At 46.6% G+C, this 27983-nt stretch overlaps 1 protein-coding gene across 1 annotated transcript; it reads right to left on the reverse strand.

Moving 5' to 3' along the window:
* Positions 1-5635: 5635 nt before the first annotated feature.
* LOC149359480 (protein SpAN-like) lies at positions 5636-27972 on the reverse strand. The gene is made up of 11 exons (XM_089569055.1): positions 27547-27972; positions 26801-26866; positions 24972-25137; positions 23888-24014; positions 22144-22210; positions 20341-20538; positions 18397-18526; positions 13383-13502; positions 7730-7836; positions 6359-6480; positions 5636-5797 (listed from the first exon to the last, which is right to left on the reverse strand). The coding sequence occupies exons 1-11, from the start codon at positions 27610-27612 to the stop codon at positions 5659-5661; spliced, it is 1308 nt and encodes a 435-aa protein (XP_089425181.1). The 5' UTR covers positions 27613-27972; the 3' UTR covers positions 5636-5658.
* Positions 27973-27983: the final 11 nt, after the last annotated feature.

Genomic DNA, 27983 nt, shown 5'->3' on the forward strand with positions numbered 1-27983 from the left:
ATGTCATGTACACCAGCACTGGTGGAGAGCTTGAGGTTTGTAATGAGATGAGATATACCTTCAGCGGTGATGTTGATAGGAGTCATATATGGATAATCAAGGTCAGGAACACTCGGTATGTTGGAATGATCTTCCTGAGTAAATACAGATGAAAAGTATCTGTTGAATTCATGCGGGCATTCACTGTCCGAAAATGGTGTGAGGTCAGCCCTGCACAATGAAATGTGGTTACGAGTCCCGTCAGGAGATATCATACGGGAAAAGTTTTTCGGATTAGATTTTAAGAGAGCAAACAGGACACGAGAAAAATATTTGTTTTTGGAAGCGCGAATAGCAGTACAGTAAGATTTTAGGCATTCACTGTATTTTTGCCAAGCAAATGGCGCGGACGCAATCTTAGCCCTTCTGTACAAACGCTTTTTTTTCTTTCTGTGACGGCGCAGAGACCTATTGAACCAGGGGTTAGTTTTATCGTTTGAGATGGAAGCCCAGGGGAACATATTTGCAAACTAAATTTGTTAGAGTGTTCTTAAAAAGCATCCAGTTTTGTTCAACAGACCTGTCCGAAAAAGAAGGCAAGAACGTTGTAACAAAAAATTCGTTAAGTGCGATATTCATATCGCCATAAATGGCTCTATTGTAATCACGAATTTGCGTGGATGTAGTACCTTGAAATTTTAAAGGGGCATTAAGCTGTAGTTGGATAAGCTGATGACCGCTAAGACCATCTAGGAAGAGCACTTCGCAAACCGTTTCAGGCGCGCTGCAGAAAACTAGATCTAGAATATTGGAACCACGAGTTGGTTGATTAATAAATTGGAAAAAATTGAAATCTAACATTAGGTTGATAAGCTCAACTGAGGTGTGGCATGTGGATGACAAACTTGACCAGTCTATCCGAGGGAAATTGAAGTCGCCAACCAGGTAAATGATTTCAGCTGGGCATTTTTGGATGGCAGACGTAATACTGATATGAAGCCGTGAAATGAAGGAATGATCAGAATCAGGTGGACGGTAGCAGACACCAACCAAAACTTTCTTTGATGATGTTGTACAAGCAGCCAACACTATTTCAAGGATGAAATCAGTACTGACCAGAAATGAAGGCAATGCTTTCTTGATGGCGATAAGGACACCACCACCTCTTTTAGTGGAACGATCACGGCGATAATCATTGTAATCATCAAGACTGGGAAAAATTTCATCATCCGCTACATCTGGATGCAGCCAAGTTAAAGTTATCTGATAAGAAGCCGCCATATTTAGGTCTGTTACCATATCCGGTAGGGTGGTTCTCTCTTGAAATAAATGCACAAAGGGAGGTTTGGTAGTTAGTGAACATGACGCACTACTGGGTTTAGAGAAGGTGAGAGAATTTTTAGACAGCATGTGTAGTCGGGAGGGTCTTCAAGGTGGTACTGTGCGGTGGGTTGAGGTAAGGGCGCATTACAGGAGAGAGATGGCTAGAAGAAAATGGGAATGTATTAGCTAAGCTGCAGCACCGACAGATCAGCGTATGGATCCCTGTGCATTCAGGAACTGCTGGAAATGAGGTGTGCAGTAAGTTCTGCAACGAGACAACCGGACTTCAGCGATCCAATTGTCCAGTCCATCAGTGTGTGACGAGGAGCTTCTAATCAAGAAAGCCGTTTCGTAGTCCTGCCTCTAATGCATGCAGGAGCTTGCCATTCTCGCTGCCCCACGGCCACGTTTCTTTATCTCCCATGCTCATAGATTTTGTAAAATCCATACAAACACACAAATTTCACCAACAAGACTTCATTTATGTCGCTTCCGTTCTGGCCCCTCCTGCCCTAGCTGTCCTGTCTCTCTCTAGTCCAATCTCTATCCCCTTTATTAAACCCAGTTCTCTCCTGGCATACCCGTCATATTCTCGTGAAGTGAATCAGCTAGGCTTGGTGTCAGGGAATAAGCACATTTTTTGCACTTGATTTGAGCTGTGACACAAATCGTTTATTCTAATCTGTACTTGATTTAAGTTTTAGGGGATGCTAGAATAATCCACCGGAAGCGATTTCAATTAGGCATAACATCATACCGAACTTTTTAGGCACAAGATCACAAGATGGTTTGGTTTATTGCGGTCTAACGTCCCAAAGCAACTTAGGCTATGAGGGATGCCGTAGTGAAGGGCTCCGGAAATTTCGACCACCTTGGGTTCTTTAACGTGCACTGACATCGCACAGCACACGGGCCGCTAGAATTTCGCCTTCATCGAAATTCAGCCGCCGCGGCCGGGATCGAACCTGCGTCTTTCGGGACAGCAGCCGAGCGCCGTAACCACTGAGCCACCGCGGCGGGGCCTTAGGCACAAGACTTGGCCAATTAGAGATACGATGCGCCTGTACATGCTGCAATTTGAAAATAATAATAATAATAATAATAATTTCTCTCTGCGATACCTAACACATCTGATAGCGCATTTCTTGGAGAATTAACGGCTTCGTAAAGTAAACAAAAAAAGACAATGGTTTGTTTTCAGTTGCAGTATAGGAGAGATAGAATAGAGTTTAATGTACCTAGCCACGTTTCGCGTTATTTTACTGGACACACGAATGCTATCCGGTAACACAAAAGTTATGAAATGGTAATTCGCGGATGTTAGTCGAAAGGACTAAAGAAGAAAGTAACATGTAGTAATTGTGTACTACAGCCAAATTTCAAATCGCATATAGAGAAAGGAACCTACGTTTTAAAGTCACCAGCGGGCATAAACGTACGCATGCACATGCAAAACAAAGGAAAATAAGGTCACCAGTTGAATAGCAGATGTTCTCATTGATTGAAAGTTTATTGGCATATATTATCAAAAAAGTGATTCTAAAATTTAGTGAAAAATAACTACGAAATTCGCTAGTTAGTCCAAAAGTTTACTCCCTCTTGTAATGCTCATGACTTTACATGGCAAAGCGAACGGATGAAACTTAGTGACAACTATTAGGCATGAATACTTTTGTTAATGTTGTTACATCATAGGATAACCTGCTCCATGCGCACCAATCATACTCCTTCCCATTAATATGTGGATCACGTCCACTGTAGCGTTGAACGGTGCGTGTGTGCAGGATCATACGGATTGTTCCCGCATAAGGGTATCTTCCTGCATCAAAGTGCAGGAGGTTCGAAAAGATAACATCAAACAGGAGCAGCGCGCTCCCTCTGTTTTTCTGACCACGTTCCGGCAATTTTGAAACTACAAGGAGCGGCGTATTCAAAAAAACTTTCAGGTGCTTTGTATTTCTCACACTTAGTTTAAAGCCGAGTAGGCACTTTCGCAATACGCCTACTACTGAGGAAGTTGGCATTTATGTTTTTTTTTGCTGTGCAACATCCCAATTCGATTTCATTTCCAGAGGATTAAAAGCACAATAATTATTTTGTAACATATATGATGAAGTTTTAATTTTCATCGTAACAAATTATCTTTTCGCATATTAAAAATTCTTTTTTTGTTTACTACTCTAATTGGTCGAGAAAGCGAGACAGCTCTATACGGTCGCTTGTTACCAACTGGTTTTTAAAAAGTTGTATCGTCTAAATATAGCTCTTTTGAAACCTGTGCTTTGGGTGGTACACAAAAAAGGTCAGGACAGCAGCTTGGGCATGTTGGTTATTCATTTGTGACGGAACAGCGCAAAACACCGGGACAAGAGACAAGCGCTGACTTACAGCTGGTTTTTATTTCGAAGAAACACTGCTTCTTATACCTTCTTCACCCTCTCAAAAAACACATGCGTCACAACCATATCGTTCAAGCGTCCAAAAGACATAAGACAAATAATCACAGAGATTTATAATCACATTTTTAACATGTCAAATTCTTTCTTTGTCAAAGCAACAGACGGCGTGCTGACACAATCGTCGCGCAGACTCGCTATCGAAGCTGCCTCGATTATTTCCCGAACTAACTGGTCTTTGTGATTAGCGAAAGCTTTACATTTTTGGAAAACCGGTGCACAACTTGTTGAAGGGCAATCTCTGCAATGAATTCCCAGGTTCCTGCAAGCTTGCTCGATATTATTTTTTGTGTTCTAGTAGCCTATCATTCATGCACCTGCCAGTCTGCCCAGTGTATTGTTTACCACATATCTGGTGCACATCTAAGACTCGGAAGTTGCGCGCCATGGAGGAGGCGTTCCATGCGCAGGTCGTGAGCAGCGCGAGGACAGCACACCACTTGGAACACGTCTTCGCTAGGATTAGGGAGGCAGTTAAAGCTAAGGTATCTTCCGGCTCTCTGTTCGCTGGCAAGCGAGATGTCAGTTCCGCAGAGAACTTTGTCAATCAGTTCGCACTTGAGCTTCCTGACGTCGGCGGCGTCATTGACCGCCCACCACCCAGGATGACTGAGTCGTTTTCCTGGAACTTGCTCTTTTCTCGCTCGTTAGACTTCGACATCACCCGCCCTCGATTTGAGCGAAGACAGCAGGAAGTTCACAGCTATTTGGCATCGCCTGGCGTCACGCGACGTGGTCTCAAGATCGTCGTGCACGCTGAAGCCTATGCAGATCTTAGGTTGTGGAAGAAAGACATGTATTTCATGGACCTGCCGGTCATCGCAGCCAGTGGCGAAAGAACTGTGGTCAGTGCTCTTCGATAGCAGCATTCTGTGGTCCAACAAGACTGTGCAAAACATTCTAGATTTGGACGACTGCATCCGTCGCACCCACAGTGGTACAAACAGTGGGATCGACATGTCCGTTGGAAACGTCGCGACCAGCGGGGTCTGGCCGAGTGGGCAGCAGCGCTCACGACTGTAGTGGAAGCTGTGGACACGACCAAATGGAGCCGTGAGGGGCTTCTTGCCGCGAATACACCGATATCGGAGGGGCGGCTCCTTTACCTGAAGTGGGCGAGCTCTAAATGCTATGCTCAGTTGCCCAATGGGTTCGTTCCAACGGATAGCATCCACGCACCGCTGAGACACCTGAAGAACTTCTCGGCACGCTTTGGTTGCCCCGCGGGCTCACCCATGAGACAGCGGACTTGCGTCGGCTAGCAAGACGATTATTTTGGAATGCGGCTGTTTAGGGTAATAAGAGTGGACGGGCATTCAGGATGTGTGTACGAGATGACCTATGCCGGATGCAAGAACAATGCGTACTTTAGTAATGCTGATCGAGTACTGATGTTCTACGTAACTGGGATTTAAACTTTATAGTATCCCCTTGCACATCAATTGCCATTATATGAGTAAATGGTCGGACAACCCACACAGAATTCAGACAGCGTTTCTGAATTTCTCAGATATCCCTTTATTCAATATTCCGCATACAGTGCGTATCGTTATTTTTTAAGTAGCCTTGCTGGATCTTAAAGAATAAATGCATAAAATACAGTACAGTACTGCCACAACGTATAACTTTTTTGAAAACTTCACGTGAAGTTTGCTGAAAGTGGTGATTATCCACCAAATCGGTTTATGCTACCGTTCTTTATCCTGGTGCACGTGCACTTGCTCGAATGCAGGTGTAGTAAGGCACGTGAATATAAACAAAAAATAAACGATGTAATGGTTTGACGGATATGTTTTAGCTTTCTCAAGCCCTCTTTTTCGTGACTTGTTCACTATTCCACATTCAGGTAGATAGGTAGGGGAGAAATGTCGAAGATGTGTGTGTAAAAACTGTAGCACTCTTATTTATTCCAAGCTGGGACAAATTTGACATCAGCGGCGAAGCCACGCTTGAACTTATCGTACGGCCGATACTCGATAATGACGTTAGGGCCCTCGGAAGTGAGCACTTTTCCAGGCTTGATTTCATCACTGCAGAACCTGCATATGTAAATGACGATTAGTGGCATTAATAATAAGGGTTCAGAAAAAAAACAGCTAATTTTTCCTTGACTCAAGTGAGCTGTGTGGCCCAGTTCTGTTTTGTATGTTGCTTTTTGTATATTGCCTCTGAACCATCCTTGTAACTGTGCAGCCATTTCTCACTTACCTCTCGTCGTTACATGACTACGCAGTCATGCCTGCACGCATGTAAAAAACAAAGGGTGTGTACATTTGCTGTCGAGATTGAATGTGTTAGAGAATAAAGCTTCCGAGGAAAGCCATTAAACAGTGACAAAGGAGACCGATGTCATTGTCATGACCGCATTCTACTAGACAGAAAATAATTCAAGAGTGTTCACAGTTGGCAACTCCTTATAGTGTGTGAGCTCTCAGACGGGGCACAGCGGCACATCGTACACTGTTTACCTCCTGAGGACTTGGAGTGTGATAGAAGACCTAGCATGTGGTTCTGGATTGGTGAGCTCTTTACTTTTGAAGAATAATGCACGTTCACCTCGCCATTTGATGAAAATCGCAGTGAATTTGGCGCATACTCACGTTTGTCCCAGATACAGCGACTGCAGTCTGATTTCGAATCGGTCGTAGATGCAGAACCCGTGAACCCGGCGGTACAGATCGAAGGCTCGGAACGTGAGCTGTACTGTCATGTTGGCCGGAGCCTGCAGTCATGTGACATAAAAAGAATGGCGTGAACGACGGCAACTGCCGCTCATTCTACACCATGATGATGATGATCATGATGATGTCCTCAGGCTGAATGGCACATACCCACGGCGGGGGACTGGTCAGGGTGCATAGCGGATACAAACGCACTCAGGTACAGGGAATGGAGTCTATTTAAAATTTTGGGACGAAAATGAGACAAGGAACAGCACTCTTCGTCCTTGTCAACAGTATCGACAACTGAGGGAGAAAATAACCCCTACAGGCAATAATGAGGCTTCATGAAAACTGTTTTGTTCTCGGAACTGAAGCACCAAGACGGTGCATGCAAACGGATAGTTGCTGAGAAAAGATATCGTAACCAAGATTATTCCATTTTACAGCTCAGCGTACCCCAAGTCACGGCCGACAATTATGTAATTTTGAATGCAGCTGAGTTATACAGATAATCAAATGCTTCATGTGGTTGTGCTGCTGTAAAGGGCCGTCATTGCTTCCGCTTTTAATTCCAGCCGGTTTTCGTGAATCGCCACCCGCCATTTAACATGGGGTCTCTTCCTGTTACCTTCATAAAGTCCGCCTTTTTGATTCTGCCAGGTTTTAGTGAGGTGCAAATTACGCATTAGAGTGGTAGTGACCTCACACAGGAGACAGCAGTTCACGCATGTCGAACTCAGGCTAAAATAGTGAAGTAGGTCTTCAATCGCAACACCTTTCGCGAGTCAGGTTATTTATTCATCAGTTTACTCCTCTCCCGTTAGCTTTTAAGCGGTCATGATAACCCAGCGAACGCAAGTTGGCCAATCAAAAGCCCAAGATACAAATCTGCCCAAGCCGAACTGCTGGGCTAGTTGTTTTCACATGCTTCACTTCACCACAACGCAGAAAAAGAGAACACAGACGGATAGCAAAGACAAGGCAAATCGCTTTTTGTTGTCGTTTCTACTGGCCCACGTTGATGTCGTCTACGCTATGGTGAAGTGAAACTGATGATACGTACAGAGAGCGCTGTGATTCAGACTCCTGGAATTGTGCACTTGCCGCGCAGTTGCCAGATGAAGAATGGGTGGAAAAATTCCTAACTTTACCTCTCTGCACACAAGAGAATATGTGCTGCCAACTAGCTGCTACCCAAGTCAGGATAATGCAACCAATTGTCCCGTCCCTTAGTCAGTACAGGCCTTAGCTTTCCCATCTGGCTGAACAGGGGGGCGAGGTTCGAAGGCTGGAAGAGGGAGAGAGTACCTGTATCCACCAGACACAGACGCCATCCTGCGGCCTCTGGTTCCTCGGAAAGCCGGGAGATGCGATCGTCTTTTCACGGATCACGCGGCCGCCGCAGTTGGGCCGAGCTGCGAAATAGATAAGAATATAAGGTGATTGGGCACGTCTTTATGCACAACCAGATAGCTTATTTTTCTTTTAGGGGATGTAGCTTCTAAAGACAGATTGGAAATTGACAGGGTTAGTTGGTCTTTCCTGATAGCACCTGTTGGCGCCATCTGTCGGCAGCGAATATCGCACCCCGCATAACTGAACTGCAATATTTTTATTTGTAATGTCGTGTCCGGTCGCTGTGTTGAATGCAGCGAAAGACGCACACGGTACTTTAAGACTTCGTTTATTTAAAGCCGATGAGGGTGCGACCAGCGTCGACCGAGGCAGGAGCCGAACTGGCCGCCCGAAGAAAGGAGGGAGCGGAGAAGCGTCCACGGGAGGGAGTGGCTTCCCAAAACAGGAGGAGGATGCGGGGGCGCACGGGGGCGCACCATGGGGGGGCATCTGGCGACAGCGTGCGACGAAGGGCAAGTGGTCGTTAGGAGGAGGATGCGAGTGGTCGTTAGGAGGAGGATGCGAGTGGTCGTTAGGAGGAGGATGCGGGGGCGCACACACACAAAAGCAATAAGGGGACACAACACTTCCTTCCCCCTTAGAAAGTTGCCTGGTATCGTGCAGGGGGTCGGCGCTCACGCGTGGAGGCGCGCTGGCTTTGTGCGCTCGGGGGAGAAACACTTGTAGGCTGGCTGTTGTTCGCTGTGTCTCCTAGGTCTGTCCTGGGCGAAGTCTCTTCTTCCGGGAAGAGGTGCCAGGCTATGTGGGAAGATGGTGCACGTGTTCTCTCCGCTGGCGGACAGCTCTCAGACGGCGTCGTAAATCTACGCAGCTGGTTGAGATGTCGGCGTGCTACTGTGCCATGTATGTTGACGAGCCAAGAGCGCAGGCCTATGCGTCTGACAATTGTAGCTTCCTCCCAGCGTGGCTTTTTCAGAAACTGTCGGGCGAGGACGCGCTGCCCCTCATTAAGCGTGCCGCAGCGCGTAATTGCTTTTTCTTCCCGGAACGTCTCTGCCTTTGGCTCGGGGAGGATGGCTGTGAGCTGGGTTCGCATTTCACGCTCGAACATCATTTTCGAGGGGGTCTCGCCTGTTGTGCTCTGAACCGTCGTGTGCTGCTTGAAGAGAAAGCGCGCAAGGCGGCGCTGCAGCGAGCCTGTCTGATCTCTTTCAAGGGCGCGTTTTAGCTCGGCTACGTAGCGCTCGGCTTGTCCGTTTGTCGCTGGGTGGTAGGGGGCCGATGTAACTGATGAGATCCCGTTGTCGCGATAAAACTTGAGGATCTCCGCAGACACAAACGGTGTTCCGTTGTCCGACACTACCTTGCGCGGCAGGCCGAACGTTGCAAATAGTGATCGGAGGTTGTCAATGACTGCTGCCGAAGTCGTCTGTCCCATTTGCCTTATCTCAAGCCACTTTGTGTAGGCATCTACGACCACAAGGAAAGTGCAGCCCTCAATTGGTCCTGCAAAATCAATGTGCAGTGTGTGCCATGGTGTGTCTGGCTTTTCCCATTCTGGGACAGGAGCTTTCGGCGGGGCGCTCCGGCTGCTCTGGCAAGGCTTGCATTCTCGCACCACTGTTTCGATGTCGTTGTCAATGCCAGGCCACCACATGTAGCTTCTGGCACACTTTTTCATTGCAACGATGCCCCGATGTCCGGCGTGGATGAGAGACATAGCTTGTGCGCGTAGTTCTCTCGGCATCACAACTCGGGACCTAAATATGATGCAGCCGCGATGGGTGCTCAACTCTGTAGCTCGCCTGCGGTAAGCGTCGAAGTTGTCCCCTTTGAGTTTATGCACGTTGCCTTGTTGAACAGCTGTGTAAACTAGCCGGAGAGCTGCGCACTTCTGCGTAGATGCTGCAACTGTGCCTGCTGTAAGCGGAGGTTCTGGCAGTGCTTCGAACATCAGAACGTCTCCTGGTGGAAATGGTTCGTCAACAGTTGCGTCTAGTGGCAGACGGCTTAGCGCATCGGCGTTTTGATGTTTACTCCCATTGCGGTAGACCAGAGCGTAGTCGTACGCTGAGAGTTTGATGCACCAACGTGTCATTCGCGGAGCCAAAGTTGGTGGCATAGGCCTTTGTGGTCCCAGAATGCCCAATAGCGGTCGGTGATCGGTTATAAAGGTCACCTTCCGGCCGGCAATGTACTGGTGAAAATGTGTCGCCGCGTAGACGATGGCTAGCCCTTCTTTGTCAAGTTGCGCGTAGTTGCGTTCTGCTTGCGACAACGTACGTGAGGCGAAGGCGATGGGAGCTTCCCTTCCTTGCTCGTCAGTTTGCGATAGAACCGCGCCGACTCCGTACGGTGATGCGTCGCAAGCCAAAAGCAGAGGCTTCCTTTCGTCGTAGTGGCGGAGGACTGTACATCTTCGAATCAGGTCTTTCAGGGCATCGAATGACTGCTGATGGCGTGGCGACCATGTCCATGTCACATCTTTCCGAAGGAGTTGGTATAAGTCGTTGGCCACGGTAGCTCTTTGTTCCAAGAACCGGTCGTAGAACGTCAAGAGTCCGAGAAAAGCCTGTAGCTCCTGCTTGTTTGTTGGAGCTCGTGCTTCTGTGATCGCTCGCACTTTGTCCTCGGTAGGGTGAATGCCTTCCGCATCAATTCGGTGTCCCAGAAATTGCACCTCTGGCACCGCAAAACAGCACTTCGATTTGCTTATGCACAAATTAGCGTTTGCTAGCCTTTCGAGAACGAGCTCTAGGCGCACTGCATGCTCTTCAGTGGAAGTGCCACTGATGATGACATCGTCAAGGTAGACACAAACTCCTGGGATGCCCTGAAGCACTGTCTCCATGAATTTTTGAAATATGGCCGGGGCTGCAGCTACGCCAAAAGGCAGTCGCTTGACTTTGTACAAGCCTTTCAGTGTGTTAATTGCCAATAATTCAGCAGTTGACTCGCTCACCTTCAGCTGCTGATACGCCTGGGTGAGGTCCAATGTGCTGAAGACTCTTGCGCCACGTAGTACACTGAATACTTCTTCAGGTGTCGGTAGCGGGTAAGAGGACGCTTTAGTCGCAAGATTGACGGTGCTCCGGTAGTCTCCGCAGAGGCGTATGGTTCCGTTCTTCTTGCGAACTACGACAAGTGGTGTGGCCCATTCTGAATGCTGCGTCGGCTCGATGACACCTTGCTGCTCCAGTTTGTCCAACTCTTTTTCAACTGAATCTCGGAGAGCAAACGGCACCGGCCTGGCCTTCAGAAATTTGGGTTGCGCGTTGTCCAACAACTCCAGTGTGACCGGGGGCCCTTCGTTTCCTGGAATCTCTTCCGAGAATACTCTTTCGTATTTCTCTTGCAGTTGCTCAACCATGTTCTGGCTCGGCGTCTGGTGTATGCCGCATATCATCACGCCTAGTGGAGAAAACCAGTTTCTCCCTAGAAGGCTTGATCCTGTGCCCTTCACAACAAGCAGAGGTAGCGTATGGGTCTGGCCGTTGTAGTTAACCTGCACGTTGGCAGAGCCCAATAGTGGCAGATTCTGTCCTGACCACGTTCGCAGGTGCGTGTCGTCTTGTTGCAGGGCGGGTGCGTCAGATGGCCATGAAGTTCGGAACGTGTCCTCACTGATCAGAGTACAGGCTGCGCCGGAGTCCACCTCGAACTTAATCAGCTGGTGATGTACGCTTACTTCTGTAAAAATCTTCGGTCGCGTGCCGAGATTCATGGTGTTCAGGTCGTACAACACAGATGGTGTTGCTGATGTTGTTCCATGGAGATCAGATAGCGGCGTATTCTCTGAGGCGTTGACGCTGTGATTAGGCTGGGAAGGTGACTTTATCTTGGCAAGTCTCCGTTTCGTAATGCATGCTCTTTCGATATGCCCTCGCTTGTGGCAAAAATTACACGTGGCTGACTGGAATCGACATCCCTGGGGGTTGTGTTGGTCGTCACACCGCCAGCAGCGTTGTGCCTTTTTGACCGATTTTACAACAACAGAAGGCTTGCGCACTTGGTTGCTTGTCTGGTGTACCGGCTCGGTGTTCCGGCGAATCCCTCTCTGCTGGTGACCGGCGCTCTCCGCTCGAACGGCGATGTCGTAAGCTTTGCTGAATGTGAGGTCCTTCTCAGCGAACAGGCGCTGCTGCAGTGACTCGTCACTCAGTCCGCACACAAATCTGTCGCGTAACATCACGTCCAAGGGAAGCATGGTGGTGTTAGCAGAAGAAGCTGCGTCTCCCTCCTGCCCGGTAACTGTTGTCGACAGCGTTCCAAAATTGCAGTCGGCAGCGAGCTTCTTGAGCGCGGCTACGTAGGCGCTCACAGTTTCTCCTCCCAGTTGATCTCGTCGTTGGAAGCGAGCCCGGCTGTAGACCTCGGATGGCCTTGGGTCGTAGTGCTTTTGCAGCGCTTTTACGATGTCGTCGTAAGACACTGCCGCTGGTGTGCTTGGCTGAATAAGGGCGCAGACAGTATCGTAGGTCTGCTCCCCGCACAGCGTCAGCAGGTTGGCCCTCTTCAAGGCTGGGTCTGTGATGTTGTTAGCTTCAAAGTAGAACTGAAGGCGTCCAACCCACGATGACCACGATGAGCCGTTGAACTCTGGTATCTGATTGGGAAACCCTCGCGTAGCCATGGCTTGTCAATAGCGTTGCGTAGCGCGGGTCGAATCCACTTTCTCGTCGCCACTGTCGTGTCCGGTCGCTGTGTTGAATGCAGCGAAAGACGCACACGGTACTTTAAGACTTCGTTTATTTAAAGCCGACGAGGGTGCGACCAGCGTCGACCGAGGCAGGAGCCGAACTGGCCGCCCGAAGAAAGGAGGGAGCGGAGAAGCGTCCACGGGAGGGAGTGGCTTCCCAAAACAGGAGGAGGATGCGGGGGCGCACGGGGGCGCACCATGGGGGGGCATCTGGCGACAGCGTGCGACGAAGGGCAAGTGGTCGTTAGGAGGAGGATGCGAGTGGTCGTTAGGAGGAGGATGCGAGTGGTCGTTAGGAGGAGGATGCGGGGGCGCACACACACAAAAGCAATAAGGGGACACAACATGTAATTACTGGAAACCTGAAGCACATCAAGATATGCTTCCTTCGCACGCATCGTAGAGTTGTTACGGCGGTAGGAAATAAGTGGGGTGTACAATGCATTCAAGCCGTCCGTGGCAAATTTTTGATGCTCAGCGCCATGCAGGACGTGGTGGAAGCCGCACAAACTAGAAGCCCTTGTTCAGATATCTTGGGCTTGCGTGTTGTCGGAGCTTATGCTTATGACATGAATGTCCAGCAGGAAGCCAAACATAATAAAAACTTAAGAATAAAAAAAATTTTTTTGCTCCCTTAAAGTGAAGAAAATTTTCGTAGCTCCTGCCAAGGCACGTAATCCATATTTTCTATGACCTATGCATTTACTGACTTGGTGAGTGACAAAAGAACTCACTGAGGGTGCCGCTTTATTTATGCTAACGAGTCGCTCTGAACTCGAGACACAATGACCACTTTGAAGGAATGAAATAGCCTTTGGGGAAAACCGAAGCGAACTCGCATCTGTCACAGAATGACATCTAGCCGACCATCATTTCAGGGGCAAGTGCAGTTTGGCATTTACTCACCGTAGTACGATCGACGCAGCCTCTCGCATCGCTCTCCCTCAGTGTTGGGCGGGCAGACGCACTTGCAGGTGTGGTCCACGAACCCTTCGTTGGCACACTCGGGCTTGGTGGTGCACGCCGCTGCGGCGTTAAAAGAAAATAAAACGTGTCAGACCACTTAATTATACAGAGTGAGGCCGTCATTGCTTACAGTGATTGCAAAGAAATCATTTCCTTTCCCGGTTTGGCTTGTTGGGTGCTTGGGTTGTTACGACTTTAGGTGAATTCAAATTCTGCCTGCAGTTTTTTGCTGTATGCTCCTTCTGGCGGTTGAACAACTTCGGCCAAAAAGGTAGTTGCTTATTGCTACCCAAGCGTACATCCTTTGCTAAACGCAAGAAGATATCCCCATTACGCCTGGCTCTCTTTCTATTTTCCGTTCACGTTCTCTTCTCTCGGTTGCGAACGGCGCTGCTCTAAATGCAAGACAAAAACGCGGTGTTTCCTTAACTATGTCTCCTACTTTATGCATAAAATATCTATATCTACATAGGGTAATAATTGTTGTTGTTAACATGAACATTATTATTATTATTACTATAATTAAGAGTTCCTTGTCAGTGGAGATTTCAACGCACTCGGAATTGACTGGACTAACTGTACCGCTCATCTTTACAACCATTATGCCGCTCAAAAATCTGCAGGTTTGTTGGTTTTTGCATAATTTACCGATCTTCGGGAAAATAACTCCGGGAGGAACTACTTTATGGATACGGTGGGCCTGGGCTTCTCGAATATTTGTTCTGTAGCAGTTTCACCACGTGATGTCCTCTTTGTGATCATCATCATTATCACCAGTTTAACAGCGTCCACTGCAAGATAAAGGCCTCTCCCATATCCCTATAGTCAACTCTGTTCTTGGACGATTTTATCACCTGTTGGAGGGATACAGGAGTGGATTCAAAGAGAAGGCAAGCGTAGCACGGGGCGGCAGAAGTTAGGTGGGCGGATGAGATTAAGAAGTCGGTGGGGATACGGTGGCGTCAGCTGGCAAAGGACAGGGTTAATTGGAGAGAAGTACTTGAAACTTGGCTTGTTGGTGCATATTCGTGAAAAGCATGAGAGCGCAAAACGGGGACACGGACGAGGAAGGGAACAGGACGAGCGCTGCTACTTTCAACAGGATTTATTCAGGGAAGAACGTTTAAATAGCCTTTGCTCTTATCCATGCTCTTGATCGCAGACAATCGCCTCTCACAGATACGCATCAAGAAACAGCATTTCACTGTGGCGAAGAACAACTGACGTGTCACTAATACAACTATCACCTCGCTTCTTGATATAGAAGGCTTCCACAAGCTCACGTTCAGTCCTATCTCGGCTTTTCAATAGCACTTTGCAATCATATAGTCGAGGCTTGCAGGCTACAGGCTACAAAAGTACAAGAGTGCACCATCAGACACCGAATGCCACATGTTGGCTGCAAGAAAGCAGTAGTCTATGAGTTCCCGCTTACATGCGGCAAGGTGTACGTTGGACAAACCGGCCGTTGTCTTAATGAGCGCCTGCTTGAACACAAGAATTCTTTAAACAAGAGAGGACATCTTCCAGACCACTGCCAAGCCTGCTCGAAAGAGAAGCGTGTAGCCTGCAAGCCTCGACTATATGATTGCAAAGTGCTATTGAAAAGCCGAGATAGGACTGAACGTGAGCTTGTGGAAGCCTTCTATATCAAGAAGCGAGGTGATAGTTGTATTAGTGACACGTCAGTTGTTCTTCACCACAGTGAAATGCTGTTTCTTGATGCGTATCTGTGAGAGGCGATTGTCTGCGATCAAGAGCATCGATAAGAGCAAAGGCTATTTAAACGTTCTTCCCTGAATAAATCCTGTTGAAAGTGCAGCGCTCGTCCTGTTCCCTTCCTCGTCCGTGTCCCCGTTTTGCGCTCTTATGTTTTTCACGATTAATTGGAGAGACATGGGAGAGGCCTTTGCGCTGCAGCTTACGTAGTCAGGCTGATGATGTTGATGTATTCTTTCCAGATCGCTTCTGAACGCGATTGACTTGATTGGCTATATTCATTACATAGCAGCTTATTTGATTCAGAGATGTTGTTCATTTAACCTATTTTTGATGCTCCATTGATCCTTGTGATTTTTTGTTGTTTGTTCCCGGTGTAACTGCTTTTGTCTGTTCTTGTATATCCCATGTCAGACTTTCATTGTTGCTGCACTGTTTTAATTTTTCTTCTCTGCATCTCTACTTCTCTTTCCGTTTAATATGTTTACCTATTTGCGATTTATAACATACTGTTTATGTCTTGCCCGTATACCCGTATTCAAGCTTACACGTACAGCAGGTATCTGTTTGTTGGGACATCTGGACGCCAATTGTCTACATCACCCGTGCCGTCTGGAGCGACGCAGTGGTAGGTTTAGGAACCTATGATATTTTTATGGTACATAATAAAAGTGCTGGGTAACCAGTGTTCGCAAATGAATATTTTTTTCTGGAGTATGGAAATTGTGAGTCACCAAGTACTCAAAAGACTTTGAAATCCGTTTATGACTGCATTACCAAGTGGGACACCAATATTAGTTTTTGAAAACTAACTGTATGACAGTGAAACCAAAAAAGAATCATCGTTGCGATACAAATATATCATTAAACACAAAGCAGTCAAGCGTTCTTATGAACAAAATATCTTGGTGTCGCAACTGCCGACCATCTGAATTGAAATAAGGTAAATTTCTTAAACAGCCACGCAGTCAATACCCCTTGTACAGTCAAACTCGCAGCAAAGAACCAGAATTTTTGCCGACACAAGCATACGCAAGTATTGTAAGGGACGCTCGCAGTTAAATTCAGATTAATAAATTAGAAACAGTCCAGAGGCTAGCAGGCAGGTTTAGTTTTAAATATTACGAAGTAACGTATTCGGTGACTAAGGAGCTAGGTAGAACTAATCTAATCATTGTCCATACAACGACGAACAGCAAGCCCAAAATCTATTTACGAGCTTTATAAAAAATAGGCAGTGCCTTAGATCTGGTTAAGCCTGGATATAGAAGCGAAAAGCTTCAGTTATGCTTGGTTTGACGGCCGTCCACACACTGCTTGTACGGAGGCGGAAGAGGAGACGGAAATCGGCGCGGTTAAAACTGTCCGCAGGAATGCGGAGAGGGGTGAAAGAGTGGGTGAGGAGGCGAAGCGCGCAGTTGTAGCTACAGCGAGGAGGCGACGCACATGCGCAGTAGCGCGCGGCTGCGCCGACAGATCAGGCGACGGAGTCGGCGGCTGCGACGGCTGCAGCAGCGGCGAGGAGCGACCTCCTGCGCGGCGCATGCGCATAACTAACCAGTTCGGCTCACGCGAAGCTCGGCTCTGAGCCACGTTGTGAAGCTTTTCGCTTCAAAAAAAAAAAAAAAGAAACCTTTAAGTAGATATAAAATTACCTTCACGCCACTAAGCCTTACGCACCAATAGTTGACGCATTGAAATTTTCATTTCTTAATCAAACTATTCTTGAATGGAGCAGTCTCGGTGCCAAAGTATTCACAACGTGCCAATTAGTTAAAACTTCTTTCTCAAAAGAGGTTGGAACTGGTTTGCATGCAATTTCAGTTCATTTCATTTATTTTCTCCTTAAGGGCCCGAGGGCATTACATAAGGGGGAGGCGAATTAACGTGATGTACAAATCTTGAACGCATAAAATGTGAAGAGCAAGATACAAAATACAACGAAGGCAAGCAAAAACAAAAGCTAGAAAAAAATACAGTAAAAAATGCAGACATACATCTAAGTCAAATATCAGCAAACAAGCAAGCGCAAGAGAAACAAAACTACACTAAGGCGCAGAAATGCAACTAAACTAAGTAACAAAAGAGTACAAAGGGGACAGTCTATTCAGGATGGCTGGAGTTTTAGCTTATTACGGAATTGTTTTCTGTCTGCGCATTCGGCTATGTTTTCGGGTAAGGAATTCGATAAGACTATTTCATGAGGAAAAAATGACCTACTCATTGCAAGGGTGCGGGTGGAAATTCGTGCTAGAGACTGGCTCTGGCTTAAACGGGAAGATCTTGTTAGTGGTGTTGTTAATAGCTCATGTCTGGACCGTGGGTGATAATAGAATGTGTGAAGAAGGCACAAACGAGATATCATGCGGCGTGATGCGAGGGACGGCAAGTCGAGGTCTCTTTTCATTGAGGTGACGCTGGAATTTCTTGAATAGTTCGAGGTGATAAATCGTGCTGCGCGGTTTTGAATGGCTTCGAGGTTTGCGGCGAGGTATGATTGTGACGGGTTCCAGATGGCTGATGCATATTCAAGCTTTGGTCTGACGAATGTGAGATATGATAGCTTTTTAATGTCTGAGGATGAGTCGGAGAGACTACGCCGCATGTAGCCAAGAACGCGTGAGGCGCGTTCTGAAGTGCCTCTGAAGTGTTCCTTATCCAATCTGTAACAGCCGGAAAGGGCTACACAGTACTGCAAACAAATAAAGAAATGCTGCTATTTGTCTGACCTAACTTCCATCTTTTAGTCCTGATCATTATTTGCATCGTAATGCATCAGCATATATCGTATTTGCACTCATTTCCTGCAAATTGTTCTCCCTGTTTCCAAAGTTGTCCGGTGCAAAGGCTCTCATTGTTCCTGGGCACTGTAAATGAATTATTATTTCTTATTGTTATTATCTTGTCGCCCTGTTCACTTCCTTTGCCGTATTAATTTTAATTCTACTCTTATTTCTCCTATGCTTTCACAACTTCTCCGCCTACCCTCCAATCTCTCTCTCTCTCTCGCTTCAACTGCCTTGCGGAGTGTCGACAGTGAAGCTGGGCGACCAATTCGGCTGGAGAAACAAAGATTATGCAATAAGATGGGTTAACTAGAAGCGAATTAGGGTGTAGGTTTGATTGAAGCCCCCGGCGGAAACTTAACGCATTTAAATCCGGCGTTTAAAGATTTCATAGAGCATGAAGACCTGCGAACTGTATTCTCGCATGCAGCGCTTATAGGTCTGCTCACCGTCGCACTGGTAGAGGAAGTTTGCCTTGCGCCGGTCGCGGAACGTCAGTCCATTCTGTGGCCCTACAATCGGGGCCAGCAGCGGATTCACCGGGCTGAGTGTCTTCATCTCCGGCGAGGCTGCGAACGCCTGCATATACCCAATTTACCGTTGCCATTTAACACCCCAAAGTACACAGCACTGGTTCAATTGAGAAGGGCGCAGTGCGTTGACGAGCAGGAATCTGCGTTCGGCATTTACACAGCAGCTGCATCTATCTCGGGAGCTCATGATGTGACGCCATGTTTATTTCCGTCTCGTTCGTATTGTAGTCCCTCACCACCAGCTCATATCTGTAAGCGGCTGGCTACCGTCATCTATAGTGGAACAGTGAAGGTGGGAGCGTTACTCTACGCGAGCCTACCATGGCTATTGTCGTGTAGGGCAGCAAGAGTATTTGTTTAATAATCCATTGCTTGTCCTTGTCGTCTCGTCTTGCTCTACGTACGATGTCGACCGAATTATTTAGCTCGTTACTCTGCCACTAAAGACGAATAGTCCGAAGCAGGTTTCAGTTAGCACTGGAACTCGAAGCAATTTTCATGGTGGTCTGATAATTTGGATTACACAGTTGCGTTCTGGAGAACACAGCGGCTTCAGGAAATATGTTGTCTGTCTAGTTTGTTTGTATATTCTCAAGCCACGGTGAATTATTGTCAAGATCAAGACACAGAAAGAAGACTGGACGTGCTGTGGTCCTGCAGTCTTACTGTGTGTCGTCCTTAAGCGCAATTAATTCCAATGTCTCCGCCTGTCCTAACCGCTCAGGGACGTGATTACGTTTGCGTAAAGCAAAACAGTAGCTTTTATAACAGACATTTTAGCATACCTGTTTAGTCAAAGACATGCAGCACGTGATTGGCTAACGTTCCTTGACAAAAATTTTGAATGTTGAAATATTGTAAAAATATTGTAAGGTATTGTTATGGAAACTGAATGTAATCGTTCATTCTTCCGATGTGCAGGAAAATCATTCTTTTGAAGTTTTTCCATCGCTCGCATCTCGCAGTTAAGGCTGGCATAGAAAACCAATTGGGAACTGTTGACGAAAGCAAAAGCGCTAATAACAAAAACATTCAAGCCTACCGACGGGAATTCTGCGTATATATTGATTGTTTTAGTGAAATCTTATTTTATTTGAAAACAATTGCGTTCATAAACTGGTTTCCGTTCAAAAATGCTTTTATCCAGAATTATTGGGTATGTCTGACCCAAAGTGAAGGCATGTTGTGTTCCGAACTGCTGTGCATCAAAAAAATCCGACTAGTGTCGGACAGATTAGCAACAACGATGCCCAGCTTCATAAGAATCAACGCCAGAATATTCAGAGAGTTTTTTATCAATACTAGAAATCTTTATCCGTCAGTGAGCCTAGCAGGCTACCCCAGGTGAGTACGATGAACTTCAGTGCGAAGCCCACACGCACACAGCGCTGGCAAACCAACAAACGCCCGCTCAATACTATTCGCAGCACACTATACAGTATGTCTCCAGTCCAGTCAATCTTGGCTCCAGTGTACCTGAGTAACAGTAGAAGTGCCTTCGCCCCCTAATAGACAACCGGCCCTTTTCCAAGTAATAACTGCATTAATGAGATTAAAGAACGAGTTAGTGCAGTCTCCGAGCGTAGTTCTGAGTGCCCTTCGTAATGACGTAAAACAGTAAACGTATCCGAAGGATGTCTTCAAGGGCACGCATTGTACAAAAGGAATTGGAGTTGAAAGCTTCTAAAGTCTAGCACTCCCCTCAGTGATCCAGCTGCTAGAATGACCAAATATAGGATCTGTGACCGATGTGTCAGCAGCTGAGCTGCTATGGCGGTCAGCTGCTGACGCATAGGTCACAGATCCTACATTTGGCGATTCTATGTTCCTTCCAATGTACACGCCCAAGAAAGCACTTGCCGTCGGCGAGTAGTGCATGATGGAGGTGTAGTCGTATCGGGCGCCGTACTCCCGCTTGTTCTGGTCCGGGTCGAACTGGCTGCGCAGGCCTTCCGGGATGTTCGGGTAGTTGACCACCACGTAGCGGTTGCGGTCGGCGCGGGACTGTTCGTGCAGAAAGCCGATGGCGTGCCCGATCTCGTGCACCACAGTACCCAGCTACAGAACGAGACAGGTGCGAGAGTTATGGGATTACGTGCTCTGACAGAAGGGGCTAGCAAAGAAAACGCAGTCTGTCCTGCGGTCACCCGTCGAACAAAGCATGGAATAGCCAGAAATAGTTCTGGATATCGCTGTTATAGTCGTTTTTCTTTGAGTGATAATGCTGTAGAGTCGCCATCTTGGATGAGCATTGCATATTGATATGGTTGCATGTACTATCGGGGACAAAAGTGGTATGCTCCACGCAGCGGGAGCTGTAGCAACGGAAAACTGCGGCGCCATCTACAGGCGGCCTCTGGGATCGAGACAGCCAGTGCGTTACCTTTATTATCAGCAGGCATGTCGCTTGGCTCGCTTCAATGTTTCGTGCTTTAGCTTGCTAAGATGCGGCAGCTTTCCGCTGCTTCGGCTTCTGCCGTGTGAAGTATACCACTGACTGTGAGGACCAAAGATCACAAGGCACGCAAATATGTGTTGCATGGTGCGTGTGGTAAGCGTGCCAAATTCTGATGAGTCACAAGCGGACACTATGAAACCAATGTGCATACTCCTTTAATGAGAGACCTGATTGAATTTTACGGGAGAAAAAATCGACAACGTCGATGCATTGGAAAGACCTGCCCTGCTATGCGCACTTAATGCGGAAAAGCGAAAAGGCGGATAGGCAAAGTTCTCTTAGCAGGGTGCGCATGGAATAAGCGGGAGACATGCCCATGCAGCTGGCATGGCGTCGCGCGTAGCTTGCACGGTTGTCGCGATACTAATCTATGGCATAAGCGGCGAGATTTGATGAACGTTGAAACTAGGCTGCGTACATTGCAGGCACATTTCGCGTTTGCTAACGTGATTTCCTCGTCCTCTCTTTGTATTTCGTGTTAAGGGTATTGCCTCGGCGGCTGTGTATATAAGTTGTCGGTCAGGCACGGCCAGTCACGATTAGCGCTCGCGAGAGTCCGCACTCACGTGAACAAAGTAACACGCAAAATAAGGCTTCGAATGTGAAAACTGGCGCCGAATTTATAGCGACCGTCTTTGCGCGAAAGCGACTAATAATCTATAGAACCTGACTGATGACTGAGGGGAAACTTCTGTACTGATAGGCTTGAAGAAAACGGCCTACGAATTTGAGATGAGCAGAAAGTTATTTAAAAAAAAGCTTGCAGGAGGGATACGAGTCTGTAAAACGAATGTTAGAGGGTTAGCTGTAGTATGAGGACAAATCATTTTTATAGTGTTCCCGTTTAAATTACTAAGCTCGTCTTCTATGCTGGAAGCGCTTCGTACTCCAACACGCATGGCCTTGTGCACCACGTCACTTTCCTAAAGCCAATAAACTTTCTTCACTCTGGTGGGATGCCTGGTGACGCATCTGTCCGCGCTAGCGTGTAAGGATGTTTCTGGACGACGCAGAAACATCGCCGCGGGCTTTTTGCTCCGGTAAGGCTCCTGTGCTAACGCATAACAAAACCGCCATAGGTACACGGGTGACCACCGGGAGCTGTGCGCACGAAGCCTATGATTTGCTGTTACAGGGATGCCCAGAAGACTTATCCGTGTATGACAGAAGGAACGGCAAGTTCGAACGTCTTTTATGCAGCTTACCTTTTCACAGTCATCCCCGATCGAGATATGCTGAAGAGAACCGATATGGCCGAAGCAGGACCAACACCTGCGTGCGATAAATTCAGAGAACGTTACTCAGGCGCCTCGTGAAACAAAACAAAACAAATAAAAAAAGAAAGCAAAAATTAGGATAAACCGCCTATGAGGATTACAACAGCCTATAAAAACTTCTCAGTGTCCAGAAATCACCAGAAATTAGTTCAAGACGCAGTCTGATGTCTTTTGTCGACCACATATTACGGAGATGTTCGGGAAATGCATGCCTTGAATGTATATTAGCTATGCACATTAAGGATGCGCCTCCTGTGAGACGGAAAGAAAAGCGCACAAGAGAAATTTAGAGCAGCGAAATTTAGCAGGAAGATAAAAGTTTTCACGCTTCGTCCGCTCACTGGTCCTGAGTTTGTGTTTTCGTTTTCGATGCATCTAAGTAGCGTAACTTTCGAAGCACGAATGCGAATTTTGCTTCAAGCTCACGAGTGGCAACTACGGCGCTGACAGTCGCAAAAGCCAATACTTCGCCATTGGTATGTGCCAGTTCTACAAAGGCCAACAAAAATGACCACAGTAAACTTGATTTTACTCGGACCTTTATGTTGTCCGCGTAGTGATAATTGAGGGAAAGAAGAAAACCAAACAAGCCAATCGTGCATGGCGGTTTAAATACGCAGAGCGCTACTTCTATTAATATTTTGCTTGATATATGATTGCAGTACGCTTTGTGCCAATTAATCCCCATGTTATGTATTATGGGGATATTAACGTCCCAAAGGCTTTCGCTATGACGGACACCCTTCACTACAGCGTCCCTCATAGCCTGAGTCACTTTGGGATGTTAAACCACCCATAAACAGTAAACCATAATATAGGGATTTCAGGACACAAAACAGGCTGGTGCAAGAACGTCTCTTTACATGTGGGCATACCGTTCATAGAGTAGAAAAATGTTACTTGCTCTTTAATTGCGCTACAACTTAAATCAAGGTAATCGAGCTGCTCGGCTCTATTCTACGACCGCCGCCGCGGTGGCTCAGTGGCTACGGTGCTCGGCTGCTGACCGAAAAGACGCGGTTTCGATCCCGGCCGCGGGGGCTGGAATTTCTTTGGAGGAGAAATTCTAGAGGCCCGTGTACTGTGCGATGTCAGTGCACGTTAAAGAACCCCAGGTGGTCGAAATTTCCGGATCCCTCCACTACGGCGTCTCTCATAGCCTTAGTCGCTTTGGGACGTTAAAACCCCATAAACCATAAACCAATCTATTCTACGACCGCCACCGCGGCTCAACGAGAGAGAACAGCAAGGAGGAAAAATTATCATCTCGCTCCTCCCTCCCCTACCCCCCTGCTATTCAGAACGAGCTCTTAAAATTAAATGAGCATGGTCGAACCAGACAGAAAGATACAAAGAACAAAAAGAGAAGCCCAGATATCCGTTTTGCAATGACACTAGTTAAGAGCATGCAGTGTACAGCAGGGCTGGTAATCCAAAGTTAAGTACTTGTGCATGAGCTTCAACAGCTTTAAACCATTTTTTTTACTGCGAAGACAAAGGGGATCCGGCCGGGTAGCGCATGCAGCTGCTTCTTGAAAGCTGTTCAGGTCAACTAAGTGTTAGGCGGAAGGACGCTCAGTCGCGTTAGGGCCATTGAACGAGTAAGGCGTTGCTGTTTGCTGTCTGCCAATGCTCGACACACTGGCGGAAGAAGGACACGACGAAAACGCACCCAATTCCTCTGATGAAGAGTATGAAGTCCGTGGTGGGGTCGTCCTTCTCAAGCTCGCGGAACCTGATGCATGAGTTGTTCATCCAGTGCGCGATGCCCTGCCGAATCAAGTCCGCCTCGTTGACCGCTGCGAAAATTGGATGCAGATGGGCAACTGATGGAACACAGGTGCAAGTTCGCTTCAGACGCATGTTCGCAGCGTTGCGCATCAAGTCCAGCATCCAGCATTCTTGGACAGAAATTTTGAATATAGGAATATTGCAAGGTTTCGTTATAAGAATATTGAAGGTAATGGTTCATTCTTCCGATGGCCGGCAAAATCTTTCTTTTAGAGTGTTTCAACCATGGCATCGAGCAATTAAGACGGCATAAAAAACCAATGGGAACGCTTCTGACGACAGCAAAAACGGTAATACAAAATTCAAGTCTGCCGACGGGGGATCTGCGGAAATATTGATTGTCATAGTGAAATCTTACTTTGTGGATTTTGACAGGGACATACGGGGGCTCTTTGAATGCTAATGTTAAAAACTGATAGAGACAAATAGTGACTTGTTGCTCTTTAAGAACGTGAATTTGGTCCTTAAACCATAAATGTTGTGCATGCTGCCTGACACTTGTGGCATTTGATTGAAGCGGACGGTCATACGAAATCGTAGGGAGTGAGAAACATTATAATGCTGCTATACTAATATTGATATTAGCATACTACCATTACGATTATGAACATTAAAATGTTGCAGAAGTTCATAACAGCAACTCTATATTTTAACTACGCAAATTTATCCTGCTTTCAATAACTTCTTAGAAATTATCTCATGAGTCAGGTACTTGGCTGCCTAAGGAAAATGATTTAAAGTTTAGAAAAAAATTCAGTACCGAAATCAAAGCTTTCTCAACTTACGTTGGCTGCGGAAGATGATTGTAAATGCAGCGTCTATTTCACATCGCAATCGTGTAAACTGCTTATTTTTCTTGAGTTCCTGTGAGAATATTGTTTTTTTTAGCCTTTCATTATAAAAATAATTAGTCGAAAACGAATTAGACTCTTGCGTCTCCGAGTAAAAGAGGGCAGAGTACGTACAACTCTCACTGATCTTGTATGGCACGATGCCTCCGGGCCAGGTGATGTTCCGCGGAGGTTCCAGTCCGTACATTTCCCGCATGTCTCGCTCGGTCATCATCATGTCTCCCTGGAACATCATTTGGCCGCCGTCCAGCTTTGACACCTCGTGCAGCATCCGTTGGTACTGCACAGGGCGTATGCGGAAAAAAAAAAGTTAAGCCTATGAGCCCCTAAGCCAACAGTAAGAGCAAATATGGAAGACGTTGGTTTCTGCGCCGGTCATGGACTCTGACCTCAAACACCACGTTCTGCTGGTGATGTGGAATGCGTTCGGTTGACTGAGTGAATGTCCAATGGATCAACGGATCGAATGATTTATTTAGCAGCTACCAATTACAAGAATAAACCTTCAGCTTCAAATGGACGTCTGGTGCGCGATACCTGTCGATACTTACTCCATATAAATAAACTAGATCAGCACTTTTTAACGGGAAAACTATTCAACACTGTACCTCTTTTTCACGTCTGAATCGCTCTTCAAAATATACAAGCAATGCAAAAATCTATAATGATGTACGCAATATTTGTATGGACGAGATACGCATCCTGTCTCCCGGTTCCTGGACCGGACACTGCCTGAATCCTGTGCAGCAATGCGAAGTCATCCCTCTCCAAGAAGTCAGGCTAAGCATACTACGTAGTATGTGTTCACGCGTTAAAAACTCGTCGTAATTGAGCCGGTAAGCATAGCACCGCTAAGTTTAGTGCAGCTTTAGCGAAAGTATTGAGGCGTGTAGTAATAATAACACATCGCTTGGAGGCTATACAGGAATACTGGGGGCTGGAGAAGTTCTTGAAAAAACATAAGATAAGCGTGCTATACGGCCCGCAATATCGATAAAATATCATTTAAATTGACAAAAACCCACCATTACAAAGCCTGTTGTCTTCTGCTTTGCTCGTTGTTACAAGTCATAGTGCCAATCATTCATTTCGATAAGACTGCGCCGCTGGGGCTCAGTATTGGTGGTAAGTCTGACCTCAGTATTCTCTAGCTAGCCAGGCACATTCTATCGCAATCATCAATTATTCACGTACAGCGCTAGCCCTTCCGTTCACATGAATAAATGAAAAAAAAAATACTCTTGGGCTTATTTCTCTTGGTAATTTATGTGTTTTATCTTGGACGTCACATCCAGTGTTCAGAAATATTTAGAAGGCCCCTGCTGCCTCTTGTAGGCTCTTGGTGTTTGCTCATGCAACTATAGTACTCTATAGAGCATGTCAGTTGCTTTGTCACCGCCCCCCCCCCCCCCCCCAATCATATAATAAGTTTTATGAAGAATCTTCTCTAAATTAACATAGAGGAAAAACAAATAATTCAGCCTAATTGCTAGTCATGTATTCAGCGCTCATGATCTCTTCCGTTAGGTGTCTGTTAATGAAAACCCGGCAGGATTTCTTTTTCATTAATTCATTTCCCGCGAAGAGATACCGATTTTCCACTGACTGATAAATATAAGATTGTTATGTTAGTTTTTGTTCTACAGGTATTCGCTGTCCCACACACTTCAATCAGATTTCACGGCCGAATCCTTCAGAAACCAAGTTTCTTTTTACTAAACAATCGTTATTACTTCTGACAGATCCTTTAGGAATGCATGTCTCTTTGATCATGAATACAAACCGATTGCGAAGGTTTGGCATACCCGAAAAATTTTCAGCACAAGGATTACAAGCGGTTTTACTCTATAAAAGGACCGTAATGTTACTTGCAATGTGCTTTGCATATTATTGCCTCTCGAAGCATAAGAAGAAAACAAATGGGCTTCGACACTGAGGCTTACCATTTGTGTCTTCTCCATTTCATCCTGAATTATTTCTGGCTGCCCTGAGATCAGATGTTCAATTGTCTGCATGGGAGGAAATTTATTAACGCGACGGTATTAATACTTACGGCAAACAACACGCTAGAAACGATTCGGCTTCACCAATGCATTTTGTAAAATGAAACTACAGTTAAACATTCTGAGGCGGCCGAAATCCTCGCGTCAAAGTTTTCAGAACACAGGTATGCTGTAAGCTCTTCATAACTGGTATTACTTTCAGAGAATGAGTGCTCAGTGATCTGCAATGCAGTTTTACAAGGCCTGATGTCAAAGGATGTTACGGAACACAGTTTACTATCCTTCCTTGTTAATTGGGAGTATATTTAAAAGAGTTCGAAGCTTCCCCATTAAAAATGAATGATGTCAAGAGTCTCGTTCTGTCCGGAACATCGGAGATGGTAGATACACTGATAGCACAGTAGCCAGCTTTCAACGATGTTCACAGGTCAATCACCTGGAGCCTGCCATAGTATATTTCCTTAGCTTCACGATTGTTGTTGGGTACTTAGTCCGCCGGCGGTAAGCGCATTTGATAGGCGAAACGTAATCCATAAGGTCTCAAGAATGGTTTCTAGAGCTCTGCACGTCATAAAAAGCCGCTTCACATTACGTTTGTTCAGCAATGGTTTAAGCCATGCCTAAGTACCATGCTACTAAGAAATAAGGCGGGAAAAAGGCGCAATCAATGGCCAAGGTATGCTTACCTCTTCGTACTGCGCACAAGCTAACCCAAGAATCAATGGTAAAAGCGCTGAAGATCTTGGAATCATCGTGATTTCAAGGTATGCCTTCTGTCAGCAGGCAAAATACCCAGTTGACGGCAGCAACGAGCGAAGGCGGAATTATCGCGCGATGTTGACACTGGAAGAAACTTCTAACTTCGAACGACCAACAGCAAAGCAGCCATACAGCTGGGAGCGTGAACTTTAGAGGAACGCAGTATCCAACGCAACCCGTTCGGCTGAGTACAGCGAAGGCAAGATTATTTGTGCTGCCCTGGTGAACGTCAAACTGGAGAACTGGCGCTGCAGTAGGCTTCGGCGCCGGTTTCAGCCTATCCAAGTTTCCATCAGATAGCGAGTGTCGGAGCGGACGCCAATTAGAGGGAAACCCCGAGAGACGGGACGAGAAGGACACTTCT

Source organism: Amblyomma mixtum, chromosome 2 (genome assembly GCF_055824585.1).
Source record: "Amblyomma mixtum isolate Tamu chromosome 2, ASM5582458v1, whole genome shotgun sequence".
Taxonomy (NCBI): Eukaryota; Metazoa; Arthropoda; class Arachnida; order Ixodida; family Ixodidae; genus Amblyomma; species Amblyomma mixtum.

Excerpts from the sequence above, each read along its gene's own strand:
- LOC149359480 (XM_089569055.1), bottom strand. The coding sequence starts at position 27,612 with ATGATTCCAAGATCTTCAGCGCTTTTACCATTGATTCTTGGGTTAGCT. Across the intron at positions 26,867-27,546 it reads CTTGTGCGCAGTACGAAGAG|ACAATTGAACATCTGATCTC; the intron begins GTAAGCATACCT and ends CCTCCCATGCAG. Across the intron at positions 20,539-22,143 it reads TCGGGGATGACTGTGAAAAG|CTGGGTACTGTGGTGCACGA; the intron begins GTAAGCTGCATA and ends CTCGTTCTGTAG.